Here is a 15,534-nt window from a genome sequence, read left to right on the forward strand (position 1 = left end):
TTATGACAGTACAAGTTTAAGAAGGTTGAGGTACCATACACTGAGATTTTCCATTATTTCCTGTAATTAATTTACTTGGCTTCCAGGACACATTCTAGGTTATAATGTCTCTTTACTTTGTAGAAAAACTTTGTATCTAATATTAATATCTTAAGTATTTTTGTATACAATTATTGAGTTTAAATAATATATTTTACCATACACATAAAAATATAATAGGAAAAAAATCAGTACCAGAAATAGGTTCTTAAAGTTATTATCCATCATTATTTCATCGGAATTGTACAACTGTGCTATCTAATATAATGCTACAATTATTCTACTTAATGATAGGATGCAGGACATGCTACACCAAAATGTGGTGGTTTGGAGGTCACTCTCTGACTGTCTCCCACCTTTCTATGTGAGAGCTGTCCATAACAGAAACCCTCATGTGAGAGGAGTCCTGCGCCATAGCCAGGGGAAGTGATATGGTCTGGTTCTGTGTCCCCACCCAAATCTCATCTTGAATTATAACCCAAATTGTAATCCCCACATGTTGTGGGAGGGACCTCATGGGAGGTGACTGAACCATGGGGGTCATTCCCCCATGCTGTTCCATGATACTAAGTTCTCATGAGATCTGATGGTTTTGTGAGTGGCTTTCCCCCTCTTCACTCTGCACTTCTCTCATTCTTCTCCTTCCTGCTGTCATGTGAAGAAGGACAAGTTCGCTTCCCTTTCCACCATGATTGTAAGTTTTCTGAGGCTTCCCTGCCCTGCAGAACTGTGAGTCAATTAAACCTCTTTCCTTTATAAACTACCCAGTCTCGGGCAGTTCTTTATAGCAGTGTGAGAACACACTAATACAGGAAGGAATATCCTACAGAGATGCAGACAATTGTTTGAACAACCAGACCTTACTCGGTTCCCCCCAATTTATTTCCATTTATCTATGCTCTCTGTCCAATCATGTTTTTCCACAATTCTCCACTTCTCTTGTAAGACTTAGCATAAAAATATAAAGCTTTCCCTAGGTCTTTGGGTCTTCATTTCTGCAAGTTACTTGTGTATAACTTTGTTTAAATAAATTTGTTATGCTTTTTTCTTGTAAATCTGTGTTTTGTTAAACAGATTAGCAAGGTTAATAGTGTAATATATTTTCCTTGTGATGTAAAGGAAAAGATATTACATTATTTTCTCTCACATTACTATGATTTGAATCTTTTTTATCTTGACATTTTTCAAGAAACTTGAATTTTTATATTCCAAAAACGTTTTCTAAAATTCAAAAGAGTTTTTGGTTACTGAGTTGTGTTAGATGTTTCTCGTGCATTTTCATTACAGTACCAGCAAAAATCAAACTGTAGATAGCTTAAGAGTTGAATAAAAGAACAGAGCTCTTAAGATACTGATTAAATTTAGAATGAATAATTAGCTATTTCTATTGTCACATGAATTAGAATTCATAACAAAGAAAAGGAAATGAAAGGTTGGAATTTTTTTTAGGTTATTTTGTTGATGTTTCTACTATAAAAAGCCTTGTCAAGTTCTCTATTGTAAATTTTATAATGTAGAAGATGTCTTTTCACTCTGCATATTTTTCAGGATTATATTTCTATTTTAATTTTATTGCAAAGTTAATTGACTTAGGAAGAAGGCAACTAAAACCTTACTCTCTAAAATGCAATTATTTAAGTTGAGGGTGTGGGGGCTGTGTGATGGAATAGGCATTGGGGAAATATTAGTGATGACTGTATCTCAGTTTGATTTAGCAATAAAATTAAAGAAAAATGATAAGACTAGTAAACATACAGCAGTTACTTATAAGACCACATTTACTTCTTATTTTTTCTTTCTCTCATGCTTTAACTACAAAACAATAGGAACATTTAGCTAAATGAAGATCATTAAGTCATTAAGAATTATGGAGTCAGAGCAATTTAATTTTCTGCTTATTATTTGAAAATAAATAATATCTCTATAAATGTAAAATAGAAAGCTCTGCGCTGTAACCGAACCTTCCCAAATAGAATTCTGAGCGTATTCAAGGGCCCTGGGATACATTTTCCAAACTGCTACACAGGATGAAGTTGACCTTCTAGGCAAAATTCTTATATTTGCTCCTGTAGAGAGAAGGAATATGAACATTTTTCTTGCTGTTTCCTTTATATAACATTTGAGTGACCTGAGGCAATGTGGTTTATTCTTCCTTCTCTTCAGTTAAGGTTTTTTTCAGCTTCTTTTAAGTAAGAACATAAAGGTCAGGTTATCATTTCACAAAATGCTTCATTCTAGCTTCTCTAACCATAATATACTTTCACTAATTATTTCATAACTCATTTAAATGGGAGGCATTCTAGAAAAGAATTCACTGAAACAACTCCTCAAGTAACTAATTATTTTTTTAAAACACAGGGGAATTTTAATTATAATGCCGGTGTTATTTAAAAGCGGAGTGTGACAATTTGCATCTTGAACATCTATTGTAATAGGAAAGAAAAAATATGTCCCTGAATGAAATAACAACTCAAGTAAATGCAATTTAGTTGGCCTTTTATTTTCTTGATTTTTAAGAAGCAGGAAAAAAAAATATGGAAACTTGGCCTGAATTGTAAAACCACATAGAAAGATAAAAGATCACCAAATTGTGTTCCTAGAAGACCATTATTTATGAGCTTATTTTAAAAATTATATGCTGTCTGTTTTTCTGACACAGATTTGTCATGTGTCACTATTGAATGTATAGCTATGATAGCAAAATCTTCTCATCTTAGAAGAAAACATCTAAATCATAGTGTTTCCCAAAAGGAGTTGACATTTTCAAGGCACTAAATGGATAAATCGATTTTCATTATTATTATCATTATTACCATTATTGTTATCTTCTTTAATTTGTATTGTGGAGAATTTCATTGATTAAAAATAAATGACTGATTACATAAGAAATTGTTTACAGAGTTCTGAAATATAGTCCTTAGATTGAGAAGCAAAGTGATAAGGGAATAAGTGTGCATCTGGATTTAGACTAAGTCCCAGTCTCTGGCCATAGAGCTCTTAGCTTTTTCCAGTAAGTTCTTAACCTGTCAATTTGGGTATTTATCTCACAGACTGTTTCCGAGCATTACCAGGTACTGTATACAGATTCACTTTCTGAAGCAGAAACTGCTATAAAAAGCAAGTCAGTGGTTTTAATACTAAGATATAAATGTTCAAAAATTAACAAAGACAAATCTACCTGGACACAAATACACTAATACACTATAATGTATCCAGCAGTCAGCATTGCTTTACCCTTGGAGGAGCCTGTCCTACGCCATCCCCAGAAGTATAAATGCAAACAGAAGTACCAGTTAGGCTCCAACTGTGCTCCTCAGAGCGTGCAGGGCAAGTCAGTGGACAAGGAGCTGTGTGGGCGGGTAGGTGTGGGGATGGGTGGACAGGTGGTCATGGTTGTATTAAAAAACAAAATAAAATGGGATGTTTATGCTTATTCATAGGAAATCTGTTGTTATCTAGTCTTCTTACATATTGGAGTTAATCCCTCATCCCCAGGAGGGTACCAGTTGTGTTAAACTCCAAGTTGAGACCAAGTGAACTCCCATGAACCAGCTTCAGTGAATCTTTTTCAGTTGGAAAGTCATTAAAAAAGGTAGAGGGGAGTGCCCTGCACCTGTTTCTGAAATGATTGCAAGGTTGCTCAATCTCAAACGCCTGCTCTGGTCAGTACAAACTGTATTGATTACATTAACATAATAGTAGATCCACTGGTCAAAAATGAATCCTTTATTCCAAGGGATTTGGTCACTGCTTGCCAAAAAATCTCCATAGATTTAACTTTTTGAAAACTCAATTCAGGCTTGCCAGTTTGTATTCACAGATTGCAAAGGCAGATATCTGATCCAAGATTACAATATGTATGTCTTAGGATTTGTTGCCTATTTTTCATCACCCTGAAAAAACATATTTTGCATCATTACATGGGAATATTGAAAGTTGTTCATTCCTAATAATACTTATTAAAATAACGCAATAATAATCATTGTTAGGTCTCTTTATACTACGGCTGTCATTGAATAAGAATCTACTCTGCACTAGAGCTTTACATCCTACATGTTGTTTGAAAATTACCACAGTCTTGGGAGGTAGGTTATTATTATGTCTGCTGAACAGAAGAAAATCCAGAGGCTCAGATATCTGGGAACATCTAGAGTAGGGAGGATGTGCTTGGCCAGATGCAAGTTCATTTTCACGGTAAAGGTTAGGGAAGGAATGAAGAAATGCTCATGCTTTTTCCTTTTTAAGTGGCACTTGAATATTCCCAAACAGTCGATTTTCTAATCACAAAGTTTTCAATAGTTAATTAATTTGTATACTATTGATACATAAAGCAAATTATTCCAACTCAGTTTATCAAGAGTATGTTTATGTATGCACATATATGGGTGAGTTTAATCTGCAGAAATCCAGTGAAGCAGGAGGAGAAATAAAAGGGAGACAAGAGAAGGAGAGGTAGACAGGAGGATGGCAACAGCGGAAAGTTCTCTTTATATGGTATAAAGCCCCGTGACTTCATTGGTAAGGCAAATGTCTACTATTAACATGACATACTTTGCTAGACACATAGCAGAGAGGATGGTAGGAAAGCATCATAGATAAGTTCAGTGCTGCTTCCCTTCTTCAGCTGTTCTCAATCTAAAGGACTAAATAGAAGTATACATGGCACAGAAACACTGCAGCATTTTAGATTAGAGCTAATTGGATAAAAATAAAATTCCCAAATTTCAGTCAGTGTGATGAAGTTGCTTTCAAATGGAGATTTAATAGCCCAGGCATTCTTTACTGATAGAACTCAAAATGAGTAGAAATACTGACAGTCAGTAGCCTGTTACATTGCAATTTTTAACAAAATGCTGGATGGAATGATACTTCTTCGTTTATCTTTCCTACTCTCCTTCCCTCTCCAGCCAAGTGTGCACTCAAGTCTTAAAGAGCACTTGAGAAGCTCCTAGAAAATAGGATGAATGGTGCATGGCAAGATCATTGTGTAAAATATGCTGACTGATTAAAGACAGATTTCATTTGCTATACTTCTTTTTATCAAAAGACACTTTGAGAAAGCAAAAATGGAAGAGGGACATTATTTAATATGGGCTCTATACAGCACCTGAGAGTACAAAACATTTTTTTTGTTTTGTTTTACCCAAGCAAAGCCTACTGTTACCATTTAGTGGTGACTGGTTTTTTGACTGCTAATGCTTTAAAAATGAGATTAAATCAGGTCCATGGTCTTTATTACTAGGAAGATATATGCCCCTTGTGAATTCTAGTGGTTTGGCAATCTTAACCTCAGCAGACATAACATTAATGTATTCTGTGTTGCCAAACAGCATGCTTTAAAATGCTGTGAACAGCCTTATTGCTTTGAAATGATACAATCTAATATGAGATTGTAACTCAGTGACTGAATCCATGCACCTATCCTTGTACAGAATACTAAAGACCAAGCCACTGTATATTAATATCTCACAGAGAAGGAATTGTTCTTCAGTTCACTACTGAAAGACAGAACATGTGAACGTGAATGTAGATTGCACGAAGACTGAAACTGCAACGTAACATGAATGCAGTTAATGAAAGGCCATTTTCATTAACAGTGCATAGGCAACTGCCTTTTGTAATAAGAAATCAAATACTAGCCTGCTTCATTCAAATCAGTAGACCTTCTTTCGCCTTGTGGACAACTGATGGGTGGGATTTATGAGGGCAGAAATTCTCTAGTGACTGAAAGTCAAATTGTCCCCTTTCCACTTTATTTGGAGCATTCTGAGAAAGCTGCTTTTGCCAAATCTGCAGCATTTATTCCACTTGTTTCTCCTAATCAATCATAATTAACATTAACATTCAGTTCTCTCTACACTTTATGCTCATCAATCAAATTTCAGACACCCATCACTCCAAGGTTCCAGTTACTTTATAGCCTTGATTTTCATGATCAGGATGTCACCTGGCCTGTCTCCTGAGTAGAGGGGGTGTTCTGCATCTGCACCTCAGTCTATCATTGCTAAAGCAGACCAGGGACACCTCGAGGTAGAGTGACCCACTGTCCTGGTTTTACCTGGCACTCACGTGGCTTCCCAGGATACAGGACTTTCAAGTGCAAAAATCAGGTCAGTCCAAAGAAAAGCAGAATGGCTAGCCAGTCTACCTCTAGGTAAAATCTGGCTTAACTGACTATGGAAAACTTTGCCTTCATCAGTTTGGGTGGCTTTCACAAAGTATCATGTACTGGGTAGCCTGTAAACAACAGACATTGATTTTTCAAAGTTCTGGAGGCTGGAAACCTAAGATTAGGGTGCCAGCATGACTGGTTTCTGATGAGGGTCCTCTTCTGGGTTGCAGATTACAGATGTCTCATTGCATCCTTACATGGTGAAAGGAGCAGGGATATTCTGTGGTTCCTTTTATAAGGGCACTAATCACATTCATGAGGACTCCACCCTCATGATCTAATTATCTCTCAAAGTCTCCACCTCCCAATACGATCACATTGGGGGTTAGAATTTCAATATACACATTTTAGGGAGACAAAACATTCAGTCTGCAGAGTTCTTAGTAGAGAAAAGAAGCTACAGAAGAGTAATTTGAAGCTAGATATGGGGATTAACCACATATCTATGAGATGTAATTCTTCACAGCACCACCTGACAAAATCACCTCTTTCAGATTGAACTTTCTCAAACCCTCACTAGGAGAGTGCATGAGGGAGTGGTGGTTCTGCCCAATTGTCCTGTTATTGATGAAAATGAGTTATCATTCTGATCAGTCTTCCAAGATGAGACTAGACTAAGTAGGGCCTGGGAAAGAAAGCCTACCACAAATGACTAAACAGCCTATGATTCAATTTTGTTTTTACTGAGAACTAAAGATTACGTTGAAAGCAGCCCTTCAAATCTGCTTACCCATTCATCACTTAAATTTATTTCAAGTTGGATCTGCTTACCTTGCTTTATGGTCAATACAAAAGTTAAAAAAAAAAAAAAAAAAAAAAAAAAAAAAACACCAGGTTTTGGTGAAATCATTATAGTAACAAGTGAAAAAACTGATTCTTCTCTTTGCAGGTCTAACATTTCAGGGGCCAACAGAAATAATTATGAGCTGCCTTCTAACCAGAAGAGTGGGGCAGAAATAGCAATATCATGGATTCCAGAATGGTCAGTACCATTTTTTCAGGGTCTACATGACTTCAGTGTATCCAGGTGAAAACAAAAACTGTTCATCTTATTACTCAGCTATTGAGCCAACATGTTACCAAGTATTAAGAAATTTGGAAGCACTGGAAGCAATTTTTATTTCTCACTTGAGATGTATATGTTGTAGGCCATGCCACTATAATTAAAATAAAATTTACTCTTCTTAAGGCACAACAACGAAAAAATTGACTCTGCAAAAGTTTCGCATTTAATGAAGCTGTAAAGTAGAATTAGAAAATTATTTTTTTCTAATATTTTTCTATTAAGAAGTCCTCCCTTAGATATAAGTAGTAAGTCAACTTGAAAGTTTTGTTTAAAAAAAATCTCATAACATTATGCAGCCAGTTCAGGTCCTATGACTGTTTTCTAAGCTAATTTAAGGAGAAAGGTTCGTCAAAACCATGAGAGAATAAACATGAATGTTTTTTCATCTTTCCTTTTTCTTAAAAGTGTGCATTGTTGGTGAAAATGTAAATTAGACAGCCATTATGAAAAATGGTTATGTAGCTTTCTCAAAAAACTAGAATTAGAATTACCATATGATACACCAATCCCACTTATGGGTATATATCCAAAGGAATTGAAATGAGGGTGTATAAGAGATATCTATACTTCGTGTTAATTGCAGCATTATTCACAAGAGCCAAGATGTGGAATCAATCATGAATGGGTGAATGGGTAAAGAAAATATTTTTTATATATATATGTGTGTGTGTGTGTATGATAATATATATACATACATACAACGGAATACTATTCAGCCTTAAAAAAGAGTAAATCCTGTTATTTGTGATAACATAGATGAACCGACAGGATATTATGCTAAGGGAAACATGCCAGGCACTGAAAGAAAAATACTGCATGATCTCACTTACAGGTAGAATCTATTATAAAAAAGACAGACTCATAGAACTAGAGAGCAGAATGGTTACCAAAGGCTTGGGAAGATGGGGCATGGTAAGGAATGGAAATATGTTTGTCAAAGGGCACAAGGTTTCAGTTAGAGAGAAGAAATAAGCTTTTAATATCTATTGCACAACGTAGTATACATCAAAATTGCTAAAAGAGTAGACTTAAAATGCTCTCACCACAGAAAAGAGGTAAGTATGTGGTGACAGATATGTTAATTTGCTTGATATAATCACTCCACGATGGATACATACATCAAAACATGACATTGTACTTCATAAAAATATATAATTATTTGTCAATTTAAAATTTAAAACATTTAAAAAATGTACATTATTTCTACAAAAATTATTTTCTTATCCCCAAAAAAGAATAAGAAGAAGAGAGGAATGAGGAGGAGGAAGAGAAGGAAGAATCCACTTACCTGCTACTGCAACTTTTGCTGTCCGACTAATAATTGAGCCAGAATCTCCTAAAGATGCCTCACATTGGTAAAGTCCCTCATCTGGCTTGTGGTGTCTGGAATGAAGTATGTTTTGTATCAACAGAGACCCATTTGAAAGTTGCTGCTTCCTTTCGTCCATTCCCAAGGCTAGATGGATGCCATCTTTCTTCCACTTGATCACTGGAACTCCTCGGTCAGACTCTGCAGAGCAGTCGAGGAGGACATTTCCTCCCCGCATTGTGACGGCATCAGAAGGTTCTGAGAGGAAGCGCAGTGCTGTGAAAGCTTTAATTTGAAAACCTGGAACAAGAGAGCAAAGGGAAATATGTTCATGTATTCAAATAAATCTCAGGCTTAGATTCCCTTTCTTTTCTTTACAAAGCTTTTCACAAAAGCTGAGGGCTTTGAAAAATGTCCAAAAATAAATAAAAACTAAAATCAAGGATATTATGTTAAATAAGTAAAAAAGTACCCAGTCAAGGTAACGGCAATTAAGAAAACAATTGGTTCCAAAATTTAATACTATGAGAAATTGCAAATTCATATAAATCCTGGCATGCTTATTACCACCTATCAGTCAGTACATGAAAATTTAAGCAGAAAAAACTAATATTTTCCAAATAAAAGTAGATATTTTAAAGTAGCAATAGTTATTAGTGTGGTAGCTAAGATTTTGGGGGAGACTATTTCTATCTCTGCATTCTGATTATGGCATCCATTGAAACTTTTAAAATATCCAATCAGATACAGTGTTCTGTAAGAATAAAAGTCAACTCTGAACAGCATGGGTAAAGTTCTTTAGGACAAAGCTCAGCTGGGTTTTAAAATAGGTAAATCCCACTGGCAGAAGCAAGTCAATAAAGTCACTACCTAAAATCACAAATCCCTGAAAGGTCTTAATTTTCATCCAAATGTTTCTCATGGACTTGGAAATCTAAATAAATATAACAGTTGAAATTTTTTCATAAACATAAATGAACATAAATAATCAACGAGGTAAGAGAAAGTCATTTAAGAATCTTGAGGGGAGGGAGCAAGTATAATTAGTTAAAGTATATTGTTATTGAAGCTGGCAGCATAGCGTTTGACAGAATACTCACATGATGAGTCAAAGACCTTGACAAGGTTTCAGGAGGTCATTGGCTCCACCATTTGCTCAGACAGGTGTATGCTTAAATCATTCAAGTCAAATTACTTTCAATTTCATTTTGCACAATCTTAGAGGCTAGAGATTCTACAATGTCCCTTGGTATCTTGTTTTCAATATTTAATCATTTAAAGAGTCTAACTGAATTTTCTTGCTGATGTTTAATCCCATTTTCTTCTGAAACACCTTGTGTGAAAATGCATAAGAGATGGACATTTTCTTTAAGATCCCTTTATTTGTTTGAAACAGCATTTCATTTCTTAAAAAATACCACCTAAATTATGTTTTAGTCTTCTTTTTTTTTTTTCAGCATAGCAACCTCGACTTCATTAGCTTCCTTAATTTTTCTGTAATGGGAACACTTTTAGTTGTACTTCGTAAAATCATTCCATTCTTCTGTCATTTAAAAGGCAAGCATCTAAATTGCAGGTAATCCATATTCTCATAAGGGATTAGCTCATACTCTTCTGATGGACAGAAACTATTTCTATCTTTGTACACCCTATTTTCCAGTGAAGAGAAGGCAGAACAGCTTCTCACAGTTTCTCCCTGGTTTTATTTGCTTCATTCCTGCATACTCAATTTTTCTAAAACTTATGTTTGAAGTCTGTTATTTTGCCAAATGATGTCTTGTGTCATTCACTGTCATATACTCATTCCTTTCACCTTGGCCACTAACTCAGAAAGCATCTGGAACTTAGTTTGAATTAATATAAATTGTAAAATAATGGTGAGCACATAACTCTACTGTAGATATTGATGAACATTCCAGATGACAGCAGGCTGGTGTCTTTATTTTCAAATAAGCTCCTTCTCCCCACAGATCCTTTTGGCATAGCCAACCCAATTATAGTACATCCTGTTCTTCTAGTGGGAAGTATGTTGAATGGGGTGTCCGGATATCTAGCCTTAGGTCTTGGCTTTGTCACTTCAAAATTCATGACTCAGAAAGGTCTTTTAAGTCCTCAGAAACTCAGTTCCCTCATCTGCAAAAATTAAGAAGTTGAACTGGATGATCTCTAAGTTCAATATCTAGTGTGGAGGCTTTCAAAACAAGATTGGGTGAGAGCATCTGTCAAATGAGCCTTGCTCTAAGCTTGCTGAATCAATGCAGACTGATTTTGCTGAAAATACCTTTCCCATGTCTACATGATCTCTTCCTCTACCAGAAAAGAATCACAAGCTAGCAAACCTGGCTTGAGAAACACTAAAGATGAGACAGCAGAAAGAAGTTCTAATGTCCTTGAATGCCAAGATATTTCACTAGAGTAATCCCCACAATTTCCATACAAGTAGCATTAATAAAGAAGAAATAAATTTGAAATTCAAGACCAGGCAACTATATTAGAAAGCATTTATTGCTTTTTTGTTCTTCCCGGGGCCTATATTTTAAACACAACCTCACGTTGAGCACCTTATTTATGTCACAGAACACATAATACATTTAACACAGCTGTTTATGACAGCATGTTAATGAGCATATGTGCCCATTATCACACATAAATAATCCACTTAGTCTGAAACAAGGAGGTTATGACAGTTTTCAGTGCTGTGAGTACATAGATCAACTTTTCTTTAACACAATTACCCTTGCAGTTCACTGGCAATTTGAGCTTTTTGTACTCTTTATAACAATTATATTTTGAATGTATGGCTTTGGGATATAGGCACCTCACTGCTTTAAGTAGCTTGCATTAGTGATTAGTTTTATAGAAGAGATGGATCCCGGTGAATCAAGTTTAATAGAGAAATAGTAGATGTGATTCTATTGGTCTCCTTTTCTAAGTTTCAGTTCATGATAGTGACAGTGGCAGGAGGCAGACAAATTCACAGGCAGACAGGGGTAGGTCGCCAGTGAAACCCAACCTTCAAGCTGAAAACAGCCTAAAGCCTGAAAACTGGGCTGCTGGTTCTGAATGGAGTCTGGGACCAGAGTGAGAACTTCTGTTCCTGTTTGCCTGTTCTTTCCTGATTGGTTCTTTCTGAATAATTCTTTTTTTTTTTTTTTTTCTTTTTTCTTTTTTTGGGGCGTTGGAGTCTGGCTGTCTCCCAGGCTGGAGTGTAGTGATGCGATCTTGGATCACTGCAACCTCTGCCTCAGGTGACTCTCCCACCTCAGCATCCTGAGTAACTGGGATTACAGGCACATGCCACCAAACCTGGCTAATTTTTGTATTTTTAGTAGAGACGGCCATGTTGGCCATAGTTGGCCAGGCTGGTCTCGGACTCCTGACCTCAGTTATTCTGCCTGCCTCAGCCTCCCGAAGTGCTTGGATTACAGGCATGAGCCAATGGGCCCAGCCTGAATAATGCTTTTTAATCAATCAAATGTTGCCTTTTCCAAGGCTACCTACAGCCTGCACCTCCCCCATTCTGAGCCTATAAAAACTCCAGACTCAGCCACACCTGGGATCGACCCACTGCAGATCACCTCTCTGCTGAGAGATATTCTGTCACTCAATGAAACTTTTCTCCGCCTTGCTCACTCTCCAGTTGTCCACATAAACTCATTCTTCTGGGATGCAGGACAAGAACCTGGGACCCACTGAACAGCAGGTGCAAAAGGAGCTGTAACACTGTAGCCCTCCAGGCCTCCACTGCTGCCTGGAGGGCCATCCAAGACGACAAGAAGCGGCAGTGGGGCCGGGCCAGCCCAAGAGCCGTGGGCCAGAGTGGGGCAGCAGGACTGAATGAGCTGTAACACTAAGGAGCCGAAACACACTCCTGCCCAACCCCTGCCCCGTTCCCTGTGCTGCATATGGCAGGAAGGAGAGAAGAGCTGCAACCCTTCTGGAGGCGAAGACCTTGGGACTTCCTGAGTCAGAGCTCTGACACACCCTTGTTTGCTGGGTTGCGGGAACAAACAAACGGTGACATGCTGTAACACCCTTTTGGGGCTCTGCGGTTGCTGGCGTCTCTAAGTTTTGTGGGTGTCACCGTGTTCCCCCGGTCCAGACACAAGCATCCTAGGCAGAATTTGCTTGCAGTATGCCTGGTCCAGCTGCCGGCAACTGTAGCTGCCTGCCCCACCGCAGCCGCTGGCGCACCTGACCCTGTGCCGTGGCTGGACTCTGCACTTACTCACTCAGACACCCCTCACCGCTCCATGCCTGGCAAGCCTATAGTGGGAGTGGGATCAGGGGTGGTAGCACCAGCCGAGCACAGCCTGTCAGGCTGAGTGGGCGGAACCAGCTCAGCGGCCAGCTCAGAGCCCAGTGAGGCCCAGGCAGGAGTGCCGCATGTTGCGGAAGATTTCCTACAAGGGAAAGGGCACAGAAAACTACCCTGTGTCATTAGGCAAGGCTACCTTCAACTTCCTTGTATTTCGCACAGGCCTAAGAAATGTCCCACGAATACATTACATTGACATCAATTTAGGTCCCCCTGAACCCTTTCTCTTAGTGTACTGGTTCCATTTGGAAAGATTTTGCCCAACAGTATATAATTTCTTAATATAAAACAATTTTATAAAATGACTTCATCCAGTAATTAATCTTAAATCCACTACACTGATTTAATGTATGAAGAGAGGAAGACAGAGATGATAAAACTGAAGAAGACAACAAGTAGAAGTAACTTTGGAGCCTGTGGCTCAAAAAGTTGCAGTCTGGAATTAGGCACTCAGAGTTCAATGAAAGTGTAGACCTCTTGGAAAATACATGAAAGGAGATCATGGGAAGATAACAGAAGAACTCATTTTGAGAATCAAAACTAAACTTCCTATTTTACAATGCTGCAGAGAATTTTACATTAGAATTACAATGGTGATGATTTTATCCAGGAGAAAACCTAATGGAGAAGTTTATTTTATTTGGTTTTATTTTTAAGGTGTCCAATGGCCATTCCCTTGAAACCTCAAATAGTTACATTTCCAAGCCTTGCTTCATAAAGAAAGAAAGAAATCCTTTTTTTCTTTTCTTTTTTTTTTTGAGGCGGAGTCTTGCTCTGTCGCCCAGGCTGGAGTGCAGTGGCCAGATTTCAGCTCACTGCAAGCTCCGCCTCCCGGGTTTACGCCATTCTCCTGCCTCAGCCTCCCGAGTAGCTGGAACTACAGGCGCCCCCCACCACCCAGCTAGTTTTATGTATTTTTTAGTAGAGACGGGGTTTCACCGTGTTAGCCAGGATGGTCTCGATCTCCTGACCTCTTGGTCCGCCCATCTCGGCCTCCCAAAGTGCTGGGATTACAGGCGTGAGCCACCGAGCCCGGCCAAGAAATCCTTTTAACTCTGCTGTAAAATCACTTAAGGCAACTATAATATATTTTGGAGAAATAAACTGGAAAGTTCCAAAATCCCATCCATTAAGAAACTTACACAACAGAGTCTGACAGCAGAGTTCACCATAAAAATGACTGTTTCCATCTCTCTCTTTCACTCCAAATGTTGGTTTGGGAAGATTTCTAAATACTTGGTTAAAATATAGGGACAAAGCCATATATGTATTTAACGCTTGGCTAGCTTTTCTTATCTATATTGGTCTGAAGAAAAGTAATTAAGTGTCAGATCATCATTGGGCCTTCTCCCCCTTCTCCTCCTCCTCTTACACTTCCTCCTTCTCTACTTCTTCTTTCTTCTCAACCTTTTTAATTTTTTTTGTGTAAAATGATAGTTTGTAAGCAGATACCAAGATAGCAAAACCTTCCATGCTTCCTGATGAGGATATAAAAGAAGGACTACTCTTGAGGAATGTCCCAAGGGAGAATTTTTATTATCTATTTGTTTTAGTTTTCTCAGACATAAATAAGCATCAGAAATAACACTGCCAAAGACATTTCAAGTTTATATTAATTATCTATACATAGAGAATATTATTAATATATTTTAGAAACTCACCAAAATGATCAAATAGTACAAATGTTTCTCTAAGCTTAGTCGCTTTGTGCTTGCTCTCTTTGTCACGTTCTTCTTAGGTCCAAAGACCATTCAGTCGCAGAGGCAAACTAGCTTAAAATGGGAATTTTAAGGCATGACATTTTATCTACAATATCAAACATTGTTAAGTATAAAAAATAATTCTCTATGGAGTCAGAAATCTCCTTCCAGGTCCAAAATGTAAAAGCTTCTGGTTAAGGCAATAGAAGCTCAAAATGAAATTTAGAAAGGTAGCATGGAAGTGGGGGAAAAAAAGCTCCTAAAAGATTTTGAGATTAGAAAATGTCATACAAATCCCCATAGAACTTGCTATGCCTAATTTTATCACTTAAAATTACACAAACTTTCATTTGGGGATGCTTAGAGTTTCTGATGATCCCTGAATGTTCATATCAACCCATAAAACCACGCCACCATCATCTCTTCTTAGAAATAGATGCTACCACATTTGCTTCTTTTTGCTTAAGACAAATAAAGAGACCTCCATTGAAGGAAATAAAAATAATTCTATGGATGATGCAATATAATCTACTTTCAATTTATCAAATATCAATGAGATGTGCAACTGTAACTCTGGTCTTTAGCTCTGGAAAAAAATTATAATACTTGTGAGGCTATGCAATGGAGCAGGAAATTTAAAAAACAAAAACAAACAAACATGAATTAACAGAATCCCTAAGCATATGTTAACTTCACTGGGTTTAGTACATCAGAATATAAATTCTGAAACAGTGGTTCTCAAAGTACGGTCCCTAGACTTGCAACAGCAACACCTCCTGGGAACCTGCTGAAAATGCACAATGTTAAGTAAAACAATGGTTACTAGAGGCTGGGAAGGGTGGGGAGGGGATAGAGAGAGGTTGCTTAAGGAATACAAAATTGCAGTTAGACAGGAGGAGTATCTAATGCTCTATAGCACTGTCTGTTGAC

The 15,534-nt window shown here is 37.5% G+C and overlaps 1 protein-coding gene across 5 annotated transcripts in view; it reads right to left on the minus strand.

The window, feature by feature from the left end:
• DCC (DCC netrin 1 receptor) overlaps positions 1-15,534 on the minus strand; it is a 1,219,717-nt gene that overhangs the window by 798,985 nt on the left and 405,198 nt on the right. For all 5 annotated transcript variants that reach the window (XM_050767870.1, XM_050767872.1, XM_050767869.1 and 2 more), the window contains exon 2: positions 8,566-8,886. In XM_050767870.1, the coding sequence (XP_050623827.1) occupies positions 8,566-8,886 (321 nt within the window). The remainder of the gene's footprint in view (positions 1-8,565; positions 8,887-15,534) is intronic.

Source organism: Macaca thibetana, chromosome 18 (genome assembly GCF_024542745.1).
Source record: "Macaca thibetana thibetana isolate TM-01 chromosome 18, ASM2454274v1, whole genome shotgun sequence".
NCBI classification, from domain to species: domain Eukaryota; kingdom Metazoa; phylum Chordata; class Mammalia; order Primates; family Cercopithecidae; genus Macaca; species Macaca thibetana.